Source organism: Micromesistius poutassou (genome assembly GCF_964030765.1).
Source record: "Micromesistius poutassou genome assembly, chromosome: 2".
Classification (NCBI taxonomy): domain Eukaryota; kingdom Metazoa; phylum Chordata; class Actinopteri; order Gadiformes; family Gadidae; genus Micromesistius; species Micromesistius poutassou.
In genome coordinates, this window is record NC_140272.1 from 7,140,244 (window position 1) to 7,163,077 (window position 22,834).

The 22,834-nt window shown below is 50.8% G+C and overlaps 1 protein-coding gene across 1 annotated transcript in view; it reads right to left on the reverse strand.

The window, feature by feature from the left end:
* The window catches only part of stab1 (stabilin 1), a gene marked incomplete at its 5' end in the record, with an annotated part of 91,583 nt that overhangs the window by 63,942 nt on the left and 4,807 nt on the right, over positions 1 to 22,834 (reverse strand). The window contains 21 exon segments of the mRNA XM_084464345.1: positions 196 to 307; positions 664 to 750; positions 1,277 to 1,363; positions 1,677 to 1,739; positions 2,650 to 2,808; positions 2,931 to 3,011; positions 3,193 to 3,246; positions 3,510 to 3,623; positions 3,765 to 3,836; positions 4,021 to 4,155; positions 4,468 to 4,590; positions 5,249 to 5,325; positions 6,262 to 6,389; positions 6,544 to 6,680; positions 6,837 to 7,024; positions 7,341 to 7,457; positions 7,651 to 7,746; positions 7,852 to 7,921; positions 8,035 to 8,120; positions 8,313 to 8,428; positions 8,676 to 8,821. Of these exon segments, the coding sequence (XP_084320471.1) occupies positions 196 to 307; positions 664 to 750; positions 1,277 to 1,363; positions 1,677 to 1,739; positions 2,650 to 2,808; positions 2,931 to 3,011; positions 3,193 to 3,246; positions 3,510 to 3,623; positions 3,765 to 3,836; positions 4,021 to 4,155; positions 4,468 to 4,590; positions 5,249 to 5,325; positions 6,262 to 6,389; positions 6,544 to 6,680; positions 6,837 to 7,024; positions 7,341 to 7,457; positions 7,651 to 7,746; positions 7,852 to 7,921; positions 8,035 to 8,120; positions 8,313 to 8,428; positions 8,676 to 8,821 (2,248 nt within the window).

Consider the following 22,834-nt stretch of genomic DNA (forward strand, 5'->3'; position numbering starts at 1 on the left):
GTCTGTCTGTTTCTCTGTTTGTCTGTCTGTCTACCTCTGTATGTGTCCAGTCTGTCTCTCCTGTCTGTGTATCTCCTGTCTGTCTCTCCTATCTGTCTCTTCCCTGTCTGTCTCTCCGGTCTGTATCTCTCCAGTCTGTCTCTCTCCTGACTGTCTCTCCTGTCTGTGTATCTCCTGTCTCACTCTCTGAAGTACCTTGGTCACAGTGGTCTCCATGTTTGTTTGGATCTGAACAGATGTGACAGGCCACACCCGTAAACGCTGAGTGACAGCTGCATGTTCCGTTGCCATGGATACCATCAGAGCACTGCATACAGAGAAAATTGTTAGCATAAAGACAAGTTAACATAAAGACAAGTTAAAATAAAGACTAGTTAACAAAGGGACTAGTTGATGTAAACCAGTTAACATAGAGACTTGTGAAAATATAGACTAGTAAACATTGAGATTAGTTAACATATAGACTAGTTAACATAGACACTAGACACTAGTTAACAAAGACAGTAGTTAATATAAAGACAAGCTAACATAGACACTAGTTAACAAAGAGACTATAGTTAATATAACCAGCCTATAGATAAGTCAACATTGAGACGAATTAGAATAGGTAGAGGTTAGCAGACATGTAAGTTAGCAGATATGCTAGTAAGCGTAGAGGCTAACCCGGCCGCGGTCGTAGCACGGGGTCTTGAAGCCTCCGATGCAGGGTTTACAGTCTGGACCATAGAACCCTGGACAGCATTCTGCTTCCTGAAACACACACACACACACACACACACACACACACACACACACACACACACACACACACACACACACACACACACACACACGAACACAGACGCACATGCACACACACACACACACACACGCACAGCACACACATATAAGTATAGTGGGGGGACGTATGGTGTTTGGACTGTGGGTGGGGCTGGGGAGTCATGTTTGGAGCACTACGGATCTGCCGGGTTGATTGGATCTGATTGCGGGCACCTGCTTGCAATCAGACCTGTCCAGGGAGTGTGTATTTATGTGTCTGCTTTGTGTTGCAGTAGGGAGGAGGCCAGTGTGAGCAAGAGGTACAGCACGGACGATCGAAGCAGCAAACATTTTGATCCTGTGCCACTATTCGTGGCACGCTGTTATTATTTATCGTTATTAAAACTGGGTATTGCCCAAGCCTCTGTCTGACTCCGTCCCCTCTGTGCCCAGGAACCTTTTACAAGTATATAGAGTACACACACACACACACACACACACACACACACACACCTACCTGTGTGGTAGAGTTGCAGAACTTTGCACAGCCAGTACTGAGTGTGGCTGATGACACACCGTAGTTACACCCTGTCTGGTGAGAGGCCTGCAGAGAGACAGACAGGCAGACAGGCAAGCAGACAGATGGACACGAGGGTAGATAGAGAAACAGGTGGACAGACAGACAGACAGGCAGACAGATAGGGAAACAGACAGGGAGACGGGCAGGTAATAGATAGCAGGTAGAGAGAGAAAAAGTGAGGCGTTGGCGACACAGAACCTACTAGATAACTAGAAGATACTACAGCCTTCTAGAAGATAATAGAACATAATACCATACTAGAACATACTGGAACATAACATACTAGTACATAACAAGGTACCCGGACTAACAGAGGAGGAGGTAAAGAGTGTTGTACCAGTTCTGTGGTTCCGTCAGGACAGCGGGTCTCAGGGAGGGAATCACAGTGAATACATGGACCCTGAAACACACACACACACACAACCACACACACACAACCACACACACACAACCACACACACAAACACAGACACAATCACACACACACAATCACACCCACGCAAACACACAATCACACACACAATCACACACACACAATCACACACACACACACACACACACAACCAGACTCACACACACACACACACACACACACACACACACACACACACACACAGACAAGCACACACACACACACACACACAAACATGCAACCAAACAGACGTAAGCACACACACACAAACACAGACACAATCACACAGACACAATCACACCCACGCAAACACACAATCACACCCACGCGAACACACACACACACACACACACACACACACACACACACACACACACACACACACACACACACAATCACATACACACACACAACCACACTCGCACAATCACACAACCACAACCACATAAACACATACACAAAAACACACACACACACACACACACACACACACACGCACACACACAACCACAATCGCATAACACATACACAAAAACACACACATACACACACACACACACACACACACACAACCACAATTGCATAAACACATACACAAAAACACACACACACACACACACACACACACACACACACACACACACACACACAAACAAACACACACACACACAGACACACACACATACAAACATATACAGATGCACACATATACACACACATACACACACACGCACAGAGACACACACCACGCACACACACACACACATATACACACACACACACACACGCGCCGCACAGACATGCGCACACAGTATTGTGAGCTTGTTATACACACTCCTTGGATATGGATAGGCTGTTTGAACTTCCTGCTGCTGTAGTGACATCACCGTTGTCTCACCATGCTGATTCTGCTGCTGATGACATCACAGCGGTGTGGCATGATGGGCAGGATGGAGGGCGGGACTAACAAGCCATCTATCATGTGGACGATCCCATTGGACGCTACGATGTTGGTGGTTACCAGAGGCACAGACTTCTCTCCCAGTAATACTTTACCCTGACAGACACACAGACAGACAAACAGACTACTTACTTACTTACGTACAGTTGAAAAAAAAAAAAGAAAGGTTAGACAGACGGACAGATATAGAGATACAAACAGATAGATAGATATCTTACATCATTTCCGACGGTGATTGTGATGATCTGATTGGCCAGCGTCTCTATCTGGGGTAGACTGGCCAACTCGCCTGCACTCAACTAGACAGACAGACAGACAGACAGGTCAGACAGGTCAGAGAGACAGACAGACAGACAGACAGACAGACAGGTCGGACAGACAGACTAGAGGGTACAGAAATAGGGGGTAGATAGGTAGAGAGGGAGACAGAGGGAGAGGGAGAGAGACATGAGAAAGAGAGACGGTAGAGAGACGCCTCACCGCTGCATGTGAATACATGTGGTACTTCAGTAGCTCTTGGAGTTTATGTTTGGCCTGCAGACAGACAGATGAATATTATTAACATCCTCATTAGCATATTACATTATCATCAGAGTGTATTGGTATCCTCATTCTCATATCACATTATCATCAGTCTATTAACATCCTCATTAGCATATTACATTATCATCAGAGTCTATTAACATCCTCATTAGCATATCTCGTTATCATCAGTGTATTATTATTATCATTATCATATCATCAGTGTATAGCATGGTCATTATCATCAGAGTATCATGGAGAGGGGGCGTGGTTACATCAGTGATCATGTACATGAGGCTGCCGTCTCGCGCATTATCCACCGCCTCATTGGTCGGAATGAAGACAGTCAGTGGACCCGGTCCCGACAAGGGTAGAGTGGCCCCGCAGTTCTACACACACACACACACACACACACACACACACACACACACACACACGCGCGCGCGCGTTTGGAGAAACACGTTACTAATATAATAAAGAAAGAATGTTTGGGTACTGAAAAATGAATGCTATAGGAAGTGAGGTCATACATCCACCAGAGACTGGAACCGGTTGAAATTTTTGTCGAGACTCAGAATCTCTTTGATGGTCTGGTCTGAAAACTGTGGAGATCAATATTATCATAATTATCATCATATCATAATCAGATTGATATAGCCGATATAAACCAGATCAAATACCATTATATCATATATCACACTATCAGCATGTACTCATGATGTCATCATGATGTCATCAGCTATAGCACATGACTCATCATATGATCATACTGGAAGTAGGACTCACCGTTTGGTCGTGAGGAGCACCAGGAACGGGGCTGCCGATTGGCCGGTCGATGATATGGATGATCCCATTGGCTGCTGGCAGGTCGGCTTGGACTACAGTATAAACTCTGAGTGGATCTTCAGTCAGTATGAAACGCTACAATACAGTCAGACAGACAGGTAGACAGACAGTCAGACAGGTAGACAGGTAGACAGACAGTCAGACAGGTAGACAGGTAGACAGGTAGACAGACAGGCAGACAGACAGTCAGACAGGTAGACAGACAGACAGACAGACAGACAGGCAGACAGACAGTCAGACAGGTAGACAGGTAGACAGACAGTCAGACAGGTAGACAGACAGGTAGACAGACAGGCAGACAGACAGGCAGACAGGTAGACAGACAGTCAGACAGGTAGACAGGTAGACAGACAGTCAGACAGGTAAACAGACAGGCAGAGCAGGTACCTTGTTTCCTTTGAACCTGACTGTTTCTCCTCCAAAGAAATTGACGTCTCGGCCCTCCAGCTCCTCCAGGAGGTGCTGGCCCAGCATCAGATGTTTCCTACACACCTCCTTCTGCACCTCCTCCTGGACAACACACACACACACCATCACTACACCTCCTTCTGCACAACACACACACACACACACACCATCAGTACACCTCCTTCTGCACCTCCTCCTGGACAAAACACACACCATCACTATACCTCCTTCTGCACTTCCTCCTGGATAACACACACCATCACTACACCTCCTTCTGTACCTCCTCCTGGACAACACACACACCATCACTACACCTCCTTCTGTACCTCCTCCTGGACAACACACACACCATCACTATACCTCCTTCTGCACTTCCTCCTGGACAACACACACCATCACTACACCTCCTTCTGCACCTCCTCCTGGACAACACACACACCATCACTACACCTCCTTCTGTACCTCCTCCTGGATAACACACACCATCACTACAACTCTTTCTGCACCTCCTCCTGGACAACACACAGACCATCACTACACTTCCTGCACCTCCTCCTGGACAACACACACACCATCACTACACCTCCTGCACCTTTTCCTGGGACAAACAGACCTACAGACAGACAGGCAGACAGGTGTGGACCTATAGACAGACAGACAGACAGACAGATTGTGGACCTACAGACAGACAGACAGATGTGGACCTACAGACAGACAGACAAGTGTGGACCTACAGACAGACAGACAGGTGTGGACCTACAGACGGCGGCGTGTCCATGCGGGGGATGAAGGCTGTGAAGGGGCCCTCCTGGCTCAGTAGCAGCTGGCAGCCTCCCTCTGCAACACAGCAGCACAACATGATGGCTCGCTAACAAGAGGAGCCCTGTGGAGGTACTCCTTAGTGTGTTATAACCAGCTAGTTAGTCAGTTAGTAATTCAGAGTTAGAGGAAAGAGGCGATTTATATAGCAGGTTAGTTATTTAGCTGGGTTACCCTCCCTGGGCCCTGCAGACCTTGGGGAGGTTTGAGGGCTCTGATGCTGTCTGAAGCTTCAGCCAACATCCAGCCAGACCTACGATGGTAGGAGACTGGACCACCATCAGCCCAGCCAGGACCAGCCCAGAGGGGGCCTCTAAGAACAAGGTTGCGGATACAAGCAGCGTTAGGGATTGTCCTCCGCAGGGTGCCCGCGTATCCTGTCCATGACTGTATGTGGAACTCCTGATCCGGAGGAGAAGGATTCACTGAGGGAATTATATTCCCAGCTGGTCTGGGAACGCTGAGGGTTCCCCAGGAAGAGCGAGCGGCTGGGGAGGGACGCCCCAGAGCGGAGCCATCTGAACAGACAGGCAGCAGGGAGACGGACCGTTCACCAGTCAGCTTATTATAGAAATATTGAGCTAGCTTGTAACTCCAGTCATTTCGTTATAGTTGTTTAGTAAGTCGGTCAGTTGGTTAGTTGATTGGTTAGTATGGTAAGGAGGAGTTAGTTGGTTAGTTGGAATGAGTTAATCAGAGGTATTTAGTGTTTGTAAGCTTGAGTAAGTATGATATTGTTAATAAGTTGGTTGGTTAGTTGGTTGGTTAGTTGGTAAGTTAGTTGTTTAGTTAGTTGATAATTAGTTTATGAATTGGTTGGTTAGTTAGTTGGTTAGTAAGTTGTTAGTTATTTGATAATACGTTTATGAATTGGTTGGTTAGTAAGTCGTTAGTTGGGTAGTGAGGTGGTTAGTTAGTTGGTTGGTTAGTTGGTTAGTTAGTTGTTGCTCCTACCAAACAGGACGATGGCTCCAGAGAGCTTCCCTCTCTGATCTCCTTTCTGGTCCAGCTCCATGACCCGCTCCATCAGGTTACCATAGCAACGCCACCCGTCTCCGATCTGACCCGCGGCACACTTACACCTGGCCAAGAGACAATGTCACCACCTGCCTCATTATATTGAAACTTATGCTCATATCTTTTTACCTTCCATGCTGAATCATTATTTGTCCTTTGTGTACTGTCAAACGTTTACTTTCCATATCAATAAAGTTTGGATTGAACAGACAGGGTTACCTTGGCATGCCGTCCAGCTCGGTCTCACAGAAGGCTGTGCTGTCGCAGGTGTCCAATGAGCAGGCAGATCCCAGAACGCAGCCCGCTTTGGGGGAGGAGCCTAACAGGGCCATGCCTAGCATGCACTCACAGCTGGACTAGAGAGAGAGAACGAGAGAACGAAGGAGAGGGACACACACACACACACACACACACACACACACACACACACACACACACACACACAGAACATGTGAATACTGTGGACTGTAGTACTTTGTCAATACTGTAGTACTGCGTTGTGATGTGAGTACCTTGTTTGGGCCTTTGAACACGCAGACGGTCGAGTTCGGAGGGCAGTCTCCGTTGTTGACAGAGCAAGGGTTGATGGGTAGGCAGATCTTGCCGTCGCCATGGTAATCCGCCTTACAGACACACTGCACCTTGGAGCCCACCATGGAGCAGTCCGCGTCGGGGTGGCAGTCCCTGGCCGAGCACGAACCTGGTATCCACGGTGACACAATACACCTGGTTACCACGGCGACACACACAACCAGTCCACACGGCAACACAGCACACCAGGTACCACGGCAACACGACACACCTGGTTACCACGGCAACATACCACAACTAGTCACCACGGCAACACAATACAACACACCTAGTTACCCAAGACCTGGATTCAAAAATGGTACAACGTTCCCAAACTGGTCGGCGGAGACCGTCAGAAACACAGGGTTTTATTGCGAGAGGTATCTACGCAGTGGGAAGCCTCCTAGCAGGAAGGGGCGGGCATTGAAACAGGAAGCGAGGATTACTCATGCAGGTGTTGAGAGTGGCGCTCTTCCTGTGTCCGGGCAGACAGACGCAGCCAGCCTGCTGTCCAGTGCCCCCACAGTACGAGTAGGAACTGCAGTTTCTGCATTGGTCACTGACTGGAAAGACACACACACACACACACACACACACACACACACACACACACACACAGTAACACACACACACACACACACACACACAAATAAATAGTAAATATATACTGTGAGGCCTAATGAGCTAGCAGCCTGGCTAACTAGCAGCATGGCTTACTATCAGCCTGGGCAGCAGTATCTATCTGGGCATGGTTACCTTGGTTACAGCGAGGGCCACTGTAGGGAGGCTGACAGAGACACTCTCCAGTACCATCCGGACCCTTACTACACACTCCCTTCACACACTCACACACTACACACACACACACACACACACATACAAGAGTCAGAGATCAGATGAACACATCAGACAGAGAGACAGACAGACAGACAGACAGGCAAACAGGCGGACAGGTACCTCTATCACAGTTGGGTCCATAAGCCAGCAGACTCTGACATTCATGACAGGCAAAACCAGAAAATCCTTCCTGAGAGAGAGAGAGAGAGAGAGAGAGAAAGAGAGAGAGAGAGAGAGAGATGAGTCTATGCACATGGATGGCAGACAGACAGACAGATGTCGGCAGAGAGACAGGATACTCACATCACACAGACACGTTCCGTTGCCCTGTCTTCCATCCAGACATGCTCCATGGAAGTTACACTTCTTCCCGGACCAGCTGGGACACGCTACACACACACACACAGACCAACACACACACACACACACACACACACACACAGGTGTAAAAAGGGTTGGTTCTGTGTCCTCTTCCCACTGGGATCTGGCGAGTCTGTGTGTGTTTGTGTGTGTGTGTGTGTGTGTGTGTGTGTGTGTGTGTGTGTGTGTGTGTGTGTGTGTGTGTGTGTGTGTGAACCTACGTAGACAGAGAGGACCCCAGTGTCCAGGGCAGCACTCTGATTGGACGACAGACTTGACGCAGGTGCGGCTACATCCTCTTAGCTCCACCTGTGTTCTGCCAAGCTTCACCACATACCTGAACACACCGGGCAATAACAAAGCATCTTATATTGGGAGTGGCCAATCACAACGAAGGTTATATCTAGTGCAGCCAATCACATCCATGCTACATCTGGTGCAGCCAAACCCAAAGCATGCTATATCTGGTGCAGCCAATCACAACGCATGCATTGTGATTGGCTGCACCAGATGTAGTATGCGTGTTAGATATATAGATATAGCATGTTTTGTGAAGGACTTTGTGAAGAATGGTGTGTCTGTACCTGCAGGGGGGGGTGTCGGGAGCGGGGGGCGAGGTGGGGGAGGGGGTGTAGCCGGGGGGGCAGCGGGCGGAGGGGGTGGCAGCACACGAGGTGCAGGGGGTCTGGAAGGACACGGTCTGGGAGCGGTCACACCGGGACGCCTCCTGCTGGACACACACACACACACACACACACACACACACACACACGTTGATATGAACACACACACACACAAGCAGACGCTTTAATCCAAAGTGACTTACAATAAGTGTGTACATTAAGTGCCAGGACGTACAACATACAATAAGTGCATAAGAGGGGTGTGGGGGGGTAAGGGGGAAGGCTATGCAGAGTCCAGGTGAACTCTGAACAAGTGGGTCTTCAGTCGTTTGCGGAAACTGGTGAGCGACTCTGCGGTCCTGACATCTACAGGGTGCTTGTGCCACCACTGTGGTACCAAAACAAAGACGAGTTGTGACTTTAATGATCAAACTTTTCTTGGTCTTAGCGATGGCGTGCCAGACGTCCAGCTGAGGTAGTTGAGCGGAGTGCTCGAGCTGGGGTGTGCTGTCTGACTAACGCTTGGAGGTAGGCAGGGGGGGTTCCATTGACCGCCTTGTATGCCAGTACCATCATCTTGAATCTGATGCAAGCTACTACAGGGAGCCAGTGGAAAGGTTCAAAGCAAAGGTTTGATCACAGAGGCAGGGAGTCCAGCCAGGAGCGAGTTGCAGTAGTCGAGGTGGGAGATGACGAGCGCTTGGACCAGGAGCTGAGCTGCTTCCCTCCCGAGGAAGGGCCGGATCCTGTGGATATTGTAGACGGCAAATCTGCAGGATCGAGCCACCGCAGTGATGTTCACGGTGCAGCATAACTGTTGTCCAGTACCACACCGAGGTTTCTCGTGGTTGGTGAAGGAGACACTGTTCTCGACAGTGACCAGGCAGTTAGTCCATCTGAGGGCATTCTTTCCCTGGCAGAAGGAGGAGCTGTGTTGTTGCGTCAGGTGATGGCCAGTCGTCCAAGTGCTGATGTCTGCCAGACATTCTGAGATGCGTGTTGCAATCAGGGTGTTGTCAGAAGAGGGGTAGCAGTTATAGGAAGCAGGGCAGTTGCTAGGAATTATGGGCCCCCTGAAAGAATATCGGTGTGGGCCCCTCTCCCCCATTCATTGCCACCTTAAATGTTCTTGTTTTTCAGTGTTCTTGACGGTGCCTGGTGTAATACACCCAATTTGTTTCCTTTTTTTACATTTAACAACTTAACAAGTCAGAGTATTATTATGTAAATTATGTATTATTAATTGTCTTATTCTCATTTCCCTGATTTGCAACACGTTATTACACCTCTGATTGCAAATACATTTTCAATTAACCACTCAACAAATAGGTGTGGGTATTTTATTGTATTTAACAATCAAGTTACTGATATGCAAAAAACAAAGTGTCCTGGCTCAAAATAGTACACAGGTAAATATGTAGCATTTAACTTAAATGTGCAAGTGAAACAAAGAGCACATGGAATACGTTGTTGTAAAACAAATATCAAAAACAACAACAAGCCTCATCTAATCTCAATTAAAGTTTAAATTGGCTTGTTTGTTCACTGTAAGTCTCATCGCTCACTCACTTCCGATGAGGAAGAACCATGGGAAGAACCAGGCACGTGCACACATAGGGCCCTAGGGGTGCTTGAGCTCCTGCCCTTTTTGCGCGGTGTGGACCAAACCATTTTTTAAGAAGGGGCCAAGGGGATTATTGAAATTATTAAAATTAGAATATTGTATGATTTGTGGCTTGTTTTAATTCGGATTCATTCATATGAATATATATATTAGTTCAGTGTATGTATAATCATTTTGTCATAGAGGCTACTGGGGGCTGTGTGTGGGCCCTAGCGGGCTGTGGGCCCTTATAATTGTCATAACCTTTCCCCCCTATACGACGGAGCTGATTAGACTCCGTTAACATTTAACCTCTTTCTCTTGACAAATCCTTTTCTCTGTCATAGTGTAAACGAGTTTATTGAATCTAAATAAAACTACCTGACTACATTTTGTAGTAGGCGATTGAATCGGTTCTTCAGTAATTGACCCGGCCCCTCAGTAGGGGCCCAACCGACAGCTCGCAGCTCTGACAGCCTCCGCACGATAGATGAGTGGTGCATGACACAAACAAGGTTGATTGTGACTGGTCCGGAGAGTGAGGCAATATAAAGAGGTTCAGACTTGTTCCCCGCTTCGTGGCCCATAGGGACTGGGGTGGTAAGAGACGCCACAGAGTTCGATCGAAACGCGTATAGCCTAAATTTAGCTTAACCTCGTAGGGGCTTAAACGAGTGACCTGTGTTGGACACATAGACCAGAGTCTTCCTCCACTGAGCTTAGCCGAGGAACTCTAACACGTACAAAGAGGGCCAGCACAGGTTAAGCCCCGGGGCCGAAGAGAAACCAGTATCGGGTACCCCTCTCCTAGACGTCAGGAGAGGTCTTCCCACCTAGTGCGACTGTCTAATATATAATACCGTTTTACAAAATGTTACAGAAAATCACGATTACATTAAAAAAGAGTCTAAAACATTAAATCATCATTAAGGTTTCTATTAAGAGGTCTACACGCTCCTGTCTTTGCATATCTATTAGAGTCAACAATTGAGTCTATTAGACTGCACGAGCAGTGTTACAATAAACCATACAATCAATTATCAATCAACAATACAAATTATCAATAAACAATATAAGTAAGACTAGATATAAGGGTAGTAATCCCGTACTAGATATAAGGGTAGTGTTACGGTACAAGACTGGGACCCAAATGCTGGACACAGGGAGGCGGAGACAGGGTAAAAGGAGTTTAGGAAGGAATTTATTGGATGAGCAATCGGGAAGTCAGGCGAGCGGGGGTCTGGTACTGGGCAGGCAATCAGGTGGGCAAGGGCTAGACAGTGGACGGGTAGTCAGGCAGGCGGGGGTCTGGAACCGGGAGGGCGATCGTGCAGGCGGGGCGAGGGACGAGTAGTCAGGCAGGCGGGGGATCTGGAACCAGGAGGGCGATCGTGCAGGCGGGGCGAGGGACGAGTAGTCAGGCAGGCGGGGGATCTGGAACCAGGGGGGCGATCGTGCAGACGGGGCGAGGGACGAGTAGTCAGGCAGGCGGGGTCTGGTACCGGGAGGGCGATCGTGCAGGCGGGGCGAGGGACGAGTAGTCAGGCAGGCGGGGTCTGGTACCGGGAGGGCGATCGTGCAGGCGGGGCGAGGGACGAGTAGTCAGGCAGGCGGGGTCTGGTACCGGGAGAACGATGGTGCAGGCGGGACGAGGAACGAGTAGACAGGCTGGCTGGTTACGAACTGCTAGTAGGCTAGGGAAACAACGAACTGGCGCCGGCTGATTGGGGAACCCCGGCTTAAGTAGCGAATGTAGATTGGGGATTGCCCACAGGTGGGTTGCGGGAAGGAGGACCAGTTACGCCCAGCAGCCACTAGAGGTGGGTGTTGGACCGTGTAGCGGGACGTGGCGTAACAGTACCCCCCCCTCGACGGACGCCTCTCGGCGGACGCCCAAGCACAGCCGGGTGATCCTGGAGAAAGTCCTGGATGAGAGATGGGTCCAAGATGTGGTTCCGGGGAACCCAGGAGCGCTCCTCAGGACCGTACCCCTCCCAATCGACGAGGTACTGGTGACCCCGCCCACGGCGCCGCACATCCAGGAGTCGACGGACCGTCCAGGCTGGATGATTATCAATCACCCTTGGCGGAGGTGGGGGTGGGATGGGGGGGGGACAACGGACTGGTAGCGACTGGCTTGATCTGCGAAACATGGAAGGTGGGGTGGATGCGGCGGAGTGCGGGGGGGAGGTTCAGGCGAACCGCAGAGGGATTGACCACCTTGGATATGGTGAAGGGGCCGATGAAGCGTGGGGAGAGTTTGGGAGGAATCCCCTTCAAGGGAAGATCCTTAGCCCGCAACCAAACCCCTTGCCCGGGGGTGTACTCTGGCGCAGGTCGACGCCGCTTATTAGCCTGAAGTTGGGAGCGAGAGGATGCATGGAGTAGTGCAGTGCGTGTCCGTTTCCAGATGCGCCGGCATCTGCGCAGATGGGTTTGGACCGAAGGGACAGCAATCTCTTCCTCCAGATCAGGGAACAGAGGAGGTTGGTAACCCAGGGAGGCCATGAATGGGGATAACCCTGTGGATGCGTTCAACAGTGTGTTATGGGCGTATTCAACCCAGGGCAGCTGAGAGCTCCAGGTGGTGGGGCTGGCGTGGGTGATGCAGCGGAGTGCCGCCTCCATCTCCTGGTTGGCTCGCTCAGATTGACCGTTGGACTGGGGGTGAAACCCAGAGGAGAGGCTGGAAGTGGCGCCAAGAGCCTTGCAGAATGCCCGCCATACCTGTGACGTGAACTGGGGACCTCTGTCTGAAACGATGTCTGCGGGGATGCCATGCAGACAGAACACATGTTTGACCAGGAGGTCGGCGGTCTCCCTTGAGGAGGGAAGCTTGGGAAGAGCGATGAAGTGGGCGGCCTTTGAGAAACGGTCTATCACGGTAAGGATGGTGGTATTGCCCTCTGACGTGGGTAGACCGGTGACGAAGTCAAGGGCGATGTGTGACCAGGGACGGCTAGGGATGGGTAGGGGCTGTAGTAAACCGGAATGGGGGCGGGTCGAGGTCTTGTTCCGGGCGCAAGTTGCACACGCCAAAATAAATGAGCGGACATCCTGGTCCATGGTGGACCACCAAAAACGCCGACGGATGAAGTCCAAGGTGCGGGTGATACCTGGGTGGCAGGTAAGCCGGGAGGAGTGCGCCCAGGTCAGTACTCTAGACCTTACCGCGTCAGGAACGAACATACGGTTAGGGGGGCCGAGACCGGGATCCGGCTGTTGCCTCTGCGCCAGACGAACCGCGGACTCCACCTCCCAGGTGAGAGTGGCAATGAGGCAAGTGGGTGGCAGAATGGTCTCGGGGTCAGTGCCGGGGTCCTCGGGAGAGTACAGGCGGGACAGAGCATCCGGCTTGACATTCTGGGAGCCGGGACGGTAGGTGAGGGAAAAGTTGAACCGACCAAAGTATAAGGCCCACCTGGCCTGACGGGAATTTAGCCTCTTTGCAGACTGGATGTACGCGAGATTGCGATGGTCGGTCCAAACTATGAAAGGAAGCTCCGCGCCCTCCAACCAATGTCGCCACTCCTCCAAGGCCAGCTTGACCGCTAAGAGCTCTCGGTTGCCTACATCATACTTGCGCTCCGGCGGGGACAACCTTCGAGAGAAGAAGGCGCAAGGATGGAGCTTGTGGTCGGCGGAGGAACGCTGGGAGAGCACCGCGCCCACTCCGGTGTCCGAGGCGTCGACCTCCACCACGAACTGGAGTGAAGGATCAGGCTGAGTGAGGATGGGAGCGGATACGAACCGCTGTTTGAGGCCCTGAAAGGCGGTCTCCGCCTCCGGCGTCCAAGCAAAGGGACTCTTGGTGGAAGTCAAGGCCGTGAGGGGTGCCGCGATTTGGCTGTAACCACGGATAAAGCGACGGTAAAAATTGGCAAAGCCAAGGAACTGTTGCAATCTCTTGCGGGTTGAGGGAGGGGGCCACTCGGCCACCGCAGAGACCTTAGAGGGATCCATTTCTACCTGGCCCTGGCTGATTATATACCCCAAGAAAGAAATGGATGGGACGTGAAACTCGCACTTCTCCGCCTTGACATACAGCCTGTTCTCCAACAGCCTCTGCAGAACCTGTCGGACATGGACCCTGTGCTCCTCCATGGATTTAGAAAAAATTTAAATATCGTCGATATAAACGAAAACGGTGTGGTTCAACATGTCCCGGAGGACATCATTTACCAAGGACTGAAACACTGCGGGGGCATTGGTGAGGCCGAAGGGCATAACAAGGTATTCGTAATGGCCCAAAGGGGTATTAAAAGCCGTCTTCGATTCGTCACCCTCCCGAATGCGGACCAGGTGATATGCATTGCGCAGATCTAATTTGGAGAAAACGGAGGCTCCATGGAGGGGGACGAAGGCGGAACTGATGAGTGGTAATGGGTATTTATTCTTCACTGTGATGTCGTTCAGACCCCGGTAGTCGATGCAGGGGCGAAGTGATTTATCCTTCTTGCTGATGAAGAAGAAACCCGCTCCAACAGGTGATGATGAAGGGCGGATGATTCCAGCGGCGAGGGATTCCCCGATGTACTCCTCCATTGACTCGCGTTCAGGGCGGGAGACGTTGAACAGACGGCTGCTAGGAAGGGGGGCTCCGGGGAGGAGGTCGATGGCGCAGTCATAAGGGCGGTGGGGGGGCAAGGTCAAGGCATGGGACTTGCTGAACACAGATCCAAGGTCGTGGTACTCTTCCGGGACGGAGGACAGGTTAGGAGGTTCGGGTGCGGACTCGAGCTCTGTCGCCCGAGGGGCCTGAGCGGACCGCAAGCACTGGGACAGGCAATGGGTACTCCATGACAGGATGCGCCCGGTTCCCCAATCGATCTGAGGGTTGTGAGTCCGAAACCAGGGGTAGCCCAGAACAACCGGGGAGAAAGGGCTGGAAATCACCAGGAGGGATATGGTTTCATGGTGATTCCCAGAAACTAGCAGGTTGAGCGGAACGGTGCGGCGTTCCACCCGTGTGAGGGTCCTCCCGTCTAGCGCCTGGGTCTCGATTGGGAGATCGAGAGGAATGGTGCTTATCCTCAGTCGCCTAACCAATTCCTGATCAATGAAACTATCATCAGCTCCGGAGTCCAGGAGAATGGAGAGCGGGAGGGTCTGGTCCTGCCACAAAAGGACGGCCTCTAGGAGGGGACGGGAGACTGAGGGATTACGAGAGCGACTCGCCAGAATCCCTCGGGTTACTGACGAGCCCGTTCTTTTCCCGAGAGGGCGGGACATCCGGATCGCAGATGACCTGAAGTGCCGCAATACAAACAGGCTCCCGATCGCATACGACGCTCCCTCTCCTCGGGAGTAAAGGCTCATTTATGCTCGACGTACGGACGTAATTGTACGCGTCCGTTTCTAACGTTGTTACCGTCACTGCTCACATACTTCCATGCGTCCTTTACGTTGGCATAGATGTTAACCAATACATCCACTAGGGGGCAGCGCAGAGTCAAAAGTTTATGACAACAAACCATAGACTGTAAAAAGAAAACAACAAACATGGCGACTATGGAGGAGGTCTTGATTATGTACATAATAAATAAAAGAAGAAAACGGGCTCGTTGTAAGAGGCGGTGGTCGGTAAGGCCGTTAAATTAATCGCGGCTCGTCTTCTTCTTCTGTCTCACACTGGCTCTAGGCTCCGTATCGGGTAGTGACGGCAACAGCGCCCCCACGGCTTCCGGTGGTACTGCTCCGTTTGGTGCGTATCCGTAAGCTTTGTGGAAACGGTCGAAAAACGGACGAAATGAACGCAGAGTACGGACGAAAGGCTCCGTCCGTATCCGTATGCGTATTTAACGTTGAGCATAAATGAGCCTTAAGGTGTGTGCGTCCGATCTGCATCGGCTCGGGGGAAGAGGACCGCACATAGCGAGGTGGAACGGCGACCGGGAGGGAGGACTGAGTTGCAGCCGGTGACTCGAAAGGGGGCGTGGCGAATGAGTGGGTGCTTCTCTCTCTGCGTCGTTGGCGCAAACGATTGTCCATATGAATCGCGAGAGAAATAAGATGGTCTAAGTTCGTGGGTTCCTCCCAGGAGGTTAAACGGTCCTTTAGCTCGCTACTGAGCGCGTTTTGGAAGACCCCCTGCAGCGCTTCCTCGTTCCAGCCGCTCTCAGCAGCGAGGGTCCGGAACTCGACCGCAAAGGAGGCAACGCTGCGTGATCCCTGGCGAAGCTGCAGGAGACGTTGGGAGGCCTCCTTGCCTCGGATAGGATGATCGAAGACCTTCCGCATGTCTTCTGTGAAGGCGCCGTAGTTATGACAGACCGCAGACCCGCGTTCCCACACCGCCGCAGCCCACGCGAGAGCCTCGCCACTCAGCGAACCGATCAGGTAAGCTATCCTTGATCTCTCGGTGGGGTAGGTCTGGGGCTGCATTTCAAAGACCAGGGAACACTGAGTAAGAAATGACCGGCAGGATCCTAGGTCCCCTCCGTAACGTTGGGGGGCTGGGATGGTCGGTTCCCGGGGAGAAGCCGACGGACTCGGGGCGGGGGCTGGGGGTTCGGGGGCGACGGGGGGCTGAGAACTGACGGCTAGGGTCAGCTCACGGAGGGCGGTGGCGATCTCCTGCAGGGCCTGGTCGTGTTGGCCCAAGAGAGTCCCTTGGTGGGAGATCATTGCCCTGAACCCCTCTGCGTCAGCTGGGTCCATGATGGCCAGTTCGTACTGTTACGGTACAAGACTGGGACCCAAATGCTGGACACAGGGAGGCGGAGACAGGGTAAAAGGTAAAGGAATTTATTGGATGAGCAATCGGGAAGTCAGGCGAGCGGGGGTCTGGTACTGGGCAGGCAATCAGGTGGGCAAGGGCTAGACAGTGGACGGGTAGTCAGGCAGGCGGGGGTCTGGAACCGGGAGGGCGATCGTGCAGGCGGGGCGAGGGACGAGTAGTCAGGCAGGCGGGGGATCTGGAACCAGGAGGGCGATCGTGCAGGCGGGGCGAGGGACGAGTAGTCAGGCAGGCGGGGGATCTGGAACCAGGGGGGCGATCGTGCAGACGGGGCGAGGGACGAGTAGTCAGGCAGGCGGGGTCTGGTACCGGGAGGGCGATCGTGCAGGCGGGGCGAGGGACGAGTAGTCAGGCAGGCGGGGTCTGGTACCGGGAGAACGATGGTGCAGGCGGGACGAGGAACGAGTAGACAGGCTGGCTGGTTACGAACTGCTAGTAGGCTAGGGAAACAACGAACTGGCGCCGGCTGATTGGGGAACCCCGGCTTAAGTAGCTTGGGGATTGCCCACAGGTGGGTTGCGGGAAGGAGGACCAGTTACGCCCAGCAGCCACTAGAGGTGGGTGTTGGACCGTGTAGCGGGACGTGGCGTAACAGGTAGTAATCCCGTACTAGATATAAGGGTAGTAATCCCGTACTAGATATAAGGGTAGTAATCCCGTACTAGATATAAGGGTAGTAATCCCGTACTAGATATAAGGGTAGTAATCCCGTACTAGATATAAGGGTAGTAATCCCGTGTTACAGCTTGGTCCTGCGTGGGTGCTATCCCAATAAACCTGAAAAAGAATAACCTAAAGAGTGGTAATCGCAATACGCAAAAAAATACCTCAGTAGAGGCTGCCTTTCTAAGTAAGTAGAGGGAGAGAGGGGAGGAGAGGAAGAAGCAGTGACCGGGGTCCAATAGAGTCAACAAGTGACTCCATCAGACCCCGTGGGTTAGTGAGTAAAAGAAGGCAGGAGAAGAAGTGCTGCCGAGAGGGTCCTGGGTGCGCTCTATATATACCAGTTGCCAGCTGACTTGTGCGTGCGAAGGCAGGCGCATGTGTAACGGAGTCAATTAAATAATTAAAATAGTAGTTAAATCCTGTGTCATTGGGTCGAGACTTTTATTTTGATACTTCTGTACAATTTTGCATTCTGGGTATCCTGCAGCAGAAAAGACCAGGGCCGTGTCCCAATTCAGGGGCTGCATCCTTCGAAGGACGTGTCCTTCGAAGGTAGGTTGAGTAAGAAACATGTCCGCCTAAAATAATCATTAATAGTCATGTTTAACTTATATGCCATAATTTAACTCACTTTATTGAGATATTGGCATAGTATTGTTTCTTTTATTTCATTTAGTTTTTTCGGTTGCACGTTTGCATGGCTGTTGTGCAAGTTGTCTTATTGTATTTATTTTGTCTAGGCGGACCAGTTTAATGTTTAAACCTTTGTCTACATGTTTGCTGACCCATTGTGCAGGTAACCAATAAGTTGTTTTAGTTCTATCATGTCTCGTGTATGTATTCGAATCTCCCTCGTGTGTGTCGCCGCCATTATTGTGTCTTACATGCAATACCATTGGTCGCCACACGAGCGGAGTGCGCACCTGTTTATGAGCGTTGTTCAGCGCGATTATCATTTAAAATGGATGTTGTGTTATTATTTGTATGTATTGCCATAGTAATTATATATATTAATTATTTGTGTTTACTTGTTTATATAACACATAATGGAAGCAGAAAAGACGGTATTTGCTGCAGGCGGACCAGTTTAATGTTTAAACCTTTGTCTACATGTTTGCTGACCCATTGTGCAGGCAATAAAACGCGCTGCATCCCATGCTGAGTGTCCCAGTAAATACTGCACAAGAAACACACAACGCAGGTTACACATGCGTAGTTATGATACAGTTACATTCAGTCTTAATCAGAGGTAGAGAGGCATGGAGGTTCCTGTTTTTCTTCTGGGGCCCTTTGGTACAATTTTTGCTGACTCAGCTCAGCAGTTCAACAATTCAATATCTCAGTATATTCCACGTGATGCTCGCACTAAATTCGGAAGTCCTGTTCATATATGGTAGTGTCATTCAGAAGTCCTGCTCATATATGGTAGTGTCACTGAAAGTCTGGTTTTTTTTCCATGAGCAGATGTACACGATTGTTCCCGTTTTCTTCGGAGGCCACCGGTATACTTAGCATTGAAACCGCGGATCAGCAGTTCCAATATTTCAGCATTTCGATGTCTCACATATGGCAGTCTTTTTAATGAACAGATGGTCATGATGGTTCCGCTTTTCTTTGAGGTAGACAGTACACTTATTGTTGAAACAGCAGATCAGTAATATAACATTTCAGATACAACAGATCATTAGTTACAATAGTTCAGTAATTCAACAGTGTTCATTTATTGTCCAGGTTAATAGCAGATGTCCTACCCTTGATTGGGCAGTGGGAGGCTTAGGGCTAGGTGCGTCAATGTGTGGCCTCACGGGCACACAACATCCTCCTACGCACCTATGCCCTTCCTCCGTTGGGTGGGTAGCTGGTCCCCCAAATAGGGGAAGTCTCTGGGTCCTCGATGTAGATCAGGTGCAGCCCGTCGAAGCTCTCCAGGATGCAGAATGGCTTTCCGGTGGGCCTATGTCGATAGAGCCACTTGGCGACGGGCTGGATGCCTCGAGGGAGTTTGTTGCAGGTTGGCTGGTGGGGGAGGTGGTTCAGAAGTTTGGAGCAGGAGATCAGGTGCTCTGCCTCTGCTATGTTGTCGAGAGGCCACTGGAACTGATGCTCCGGATCAATTACCGGCCATCCCCTCGGTCCACTGACCAAGCCACCGATGTTGTAGTAGGACCATGTCGGGTCCCTGACACGGAAATTGTTGACCTTCCGCCAGACTCCACACTGGAGCTGGTAGAACTGGTTTTGTCTTCCTGGATTGCGAGTCACTGGGAATTGAGAAGAAACAGAAGGGGGAGGGGGTCTGTTGACCCCTGAGGGTCCAGGGGCAGGGCCACCTCTTGGCAAGGTTGGTCGGGGGAACCCCGGTCCGGTGCTTCTGGGCTCCATGCAGGCCCGTACCCGGGGATGGGTCCCCAGGGTGCGGTTCCTTGGAGGTTCTGGGGGGGCTTGCCTCTGGGTGGCTTGGGGGGGCTCAACTGTTATCTCGGTCCCAGTTGCTCTCACCCCTTCTTGCATAGGGGGTGAGAGCAGAGTGGAGGCACCGTAGAAACCATCCTTCCTCTCTGGAACTATCTCACTGCATACATGAATAACCACTTCCTCTGGTCTAAATCTATCTGTAGGGGGGCCTAAGGGGCTAAGGGCCCCTCTTGAAACGGGAAGAACTATGCGTACCACTCCATCTATGCCTAAGACCACCCTTTCCCCTGGGCTGCATACAAAGCGGGTGAAAGCGGGGTTACCTTCATGAAACCAAGATTCGCTCCTAACAGTGTTATATCTATTTCGGAGGGCCTCATATTGACGCCGCTCACACAGTTCCTTATTTTCTACTGTTGTATCCTCCATGCCATTGTCCAGAGGATCCTGTCCGGGGACAGGAACCTCACCAACGACCTGGAGGATCCCTGAGGAGACGTCCTTAGGGACGTCTTGTTCTAGGAAAAGAGTATAAGGAATTCCTCCCTTTTCAAAGTTGGACTCACTCCAGTTTTAATAGAGCTCCCTGGGGGAGGACTCCTAGGTTGAGTAAGTTCGTTAATTATCTTATCAATTGCCTCCTGGCATTCTACAGCTACTGTGCTGCCTAGATAACATGCCTGAGCAGGGGGTTCTGAGGATCTTACTAATGGAGGAAAGTCCGCGTCTGTCAAAGGGTCTATCTGCACATCCACGAAGTCCTTCGGACCCGTCACTAAATCCCCCCAAGCTGGTCGTTGGGTCGGCGTAGACGCCTGGTCGGGTGCTTTGGACCTGGGCCCCAGGTTGCTATCTGGGAGATTATCCAGTCCTTTCTTCTTTTTGCGCCTGGCCCCTTCCTGGGGCGGGCTTGGTCCCACCGAGGAGGTATTGCCTCCTGGGGTCTTGGAAGTGGCTTTGTCCTTTCCTCCTGCAGGGGTTGGGGTGCTGATGGCGTTTCGCACTCCTCCTGCCCCTGCTCCGGGCTCTTTTCCAACCCAGGGCTAAGGCATGCGGGTCTCTTGGGCTCTCCAGTATCTCGGGGCTCGCAGATCTGGACGACCTTAGCCAATCCAGAGATGTCTGACCCCGTTGTTGAGACACAATCGGTTACATAATCCTCGTTTCGTGCGGCGGTGTTGTTCTCCATGACTAATTTTTCAATTATTGTAAGTCCACGGCTTTTTTGGGTCGTAAGACTGATCCGAATCAGAAGATTAAATTTTAGTAAAGTTAAAGAATGATATTCTTAAGTAGCTAAAAAAGCAGAACTTGCTCTGGCAAGATCCTACAGCGGAGTGATTCTCTGGGGTTCGGGCAGCTTCTTTTCACGTATCCGCACCAGATTAATAAGGTCCTCACTATGGACCACAACCATCCACCTAGAGTGTACATGGTATCTTGGGCTAAGCCTCCTACTGCGTTGATAACAGCTCCTCCTACGCTCAGTGTAGATGTGAGGATTTTGGAAATTACGGCCCCTGTTGTTTTTGGCCACTATTTGTGCTGCGTCTTGGCTCGGTCTGCCCAGTGGTTAATAACACCTGGTACAGTCTTGGAACTATATGTCCCCTCTTGTTCCCTAGTGTCTTTCACCCACCTATCTCCTTTGAGTGAGGTGTCTTTTGAGGCTTTTGAGCCTTTACTATCCAATAAGTCTAGCGCTATATAATTGCTATTGTACCCTTCCTCTCCACAGTGAGTTACTACAATTCAAGAGGGGTAGGGAGCCTGAAGGGCTTTTCTCTTTGTGCTCCCTTTTGAGCCCCTGATCCGCTAGCTTCGGCAATCTAAAAAACAGGTTAGTTGTGTATAAGAGTCATTGCTTCGTGATCTACTTCAATACTAGTGGGTTTCCACCTTTCCTCCAATTGAAGTACGGGCGCGAAACAGATGCCCCTCCCAGCCCCGCAGGTTTTACAGTAGCGCATACACACAAATTGGTGAGGTTGATGTGAAGGAGAGGACCAAGGCAGTTGTTCCTCCGTTCGCCTGGTCTGGTCTAATTATAGGGAAGAGTCTAGTCACTTTTCTGTTTGGAAGTTTTAGGATTTTTATTAGGAACTATACTACCCAGGGGACAACTTGTGATCGATGCACAGGTCCGGTCTTTTCGCAAATCATGTGACTGCCATCAATTCATTGGCTATAATCCATGCTTTAGTGCACCCCACACACCTTTCGGCCACCCCATTGGTGGAAGGTTTGTAGGGGGCACTCCAGATGGGTCTGACCCCTGACTGCTCCAGGAGGTCAGCCACATACTGGTTTTTGAAGTGGGTAGCATTGTCCATCCTAAGGGTTTTGGCCGAGCGCGTGGTAAAGAAGTTAGCTAATTTATAGGCTACTTGTCTACCTGTTGCTACGGTTATAGGGTACACCCTGGCGTCGTGACCACCATTATCAACGAAATATGGTTAATTAAACCCCTAACTGACTTTTTCTAGTCCAGCTATTTCTGGTATTTTGGATAGTTAGCTACTTCTTTCCTCAATACTACGGGCGTCCTCTCTTGGTGACTGCTCCCTCAGTTTTTCGGCACGATTTAATTAACCTTTTAATCAGGGGGAAACCGATAACTCCGTTGCCAACCTGTGTTGCCTTTTCGAGCGGCTCGACAGGTGGAATATTATCGTCCTGATCGATATCTTCTACTAG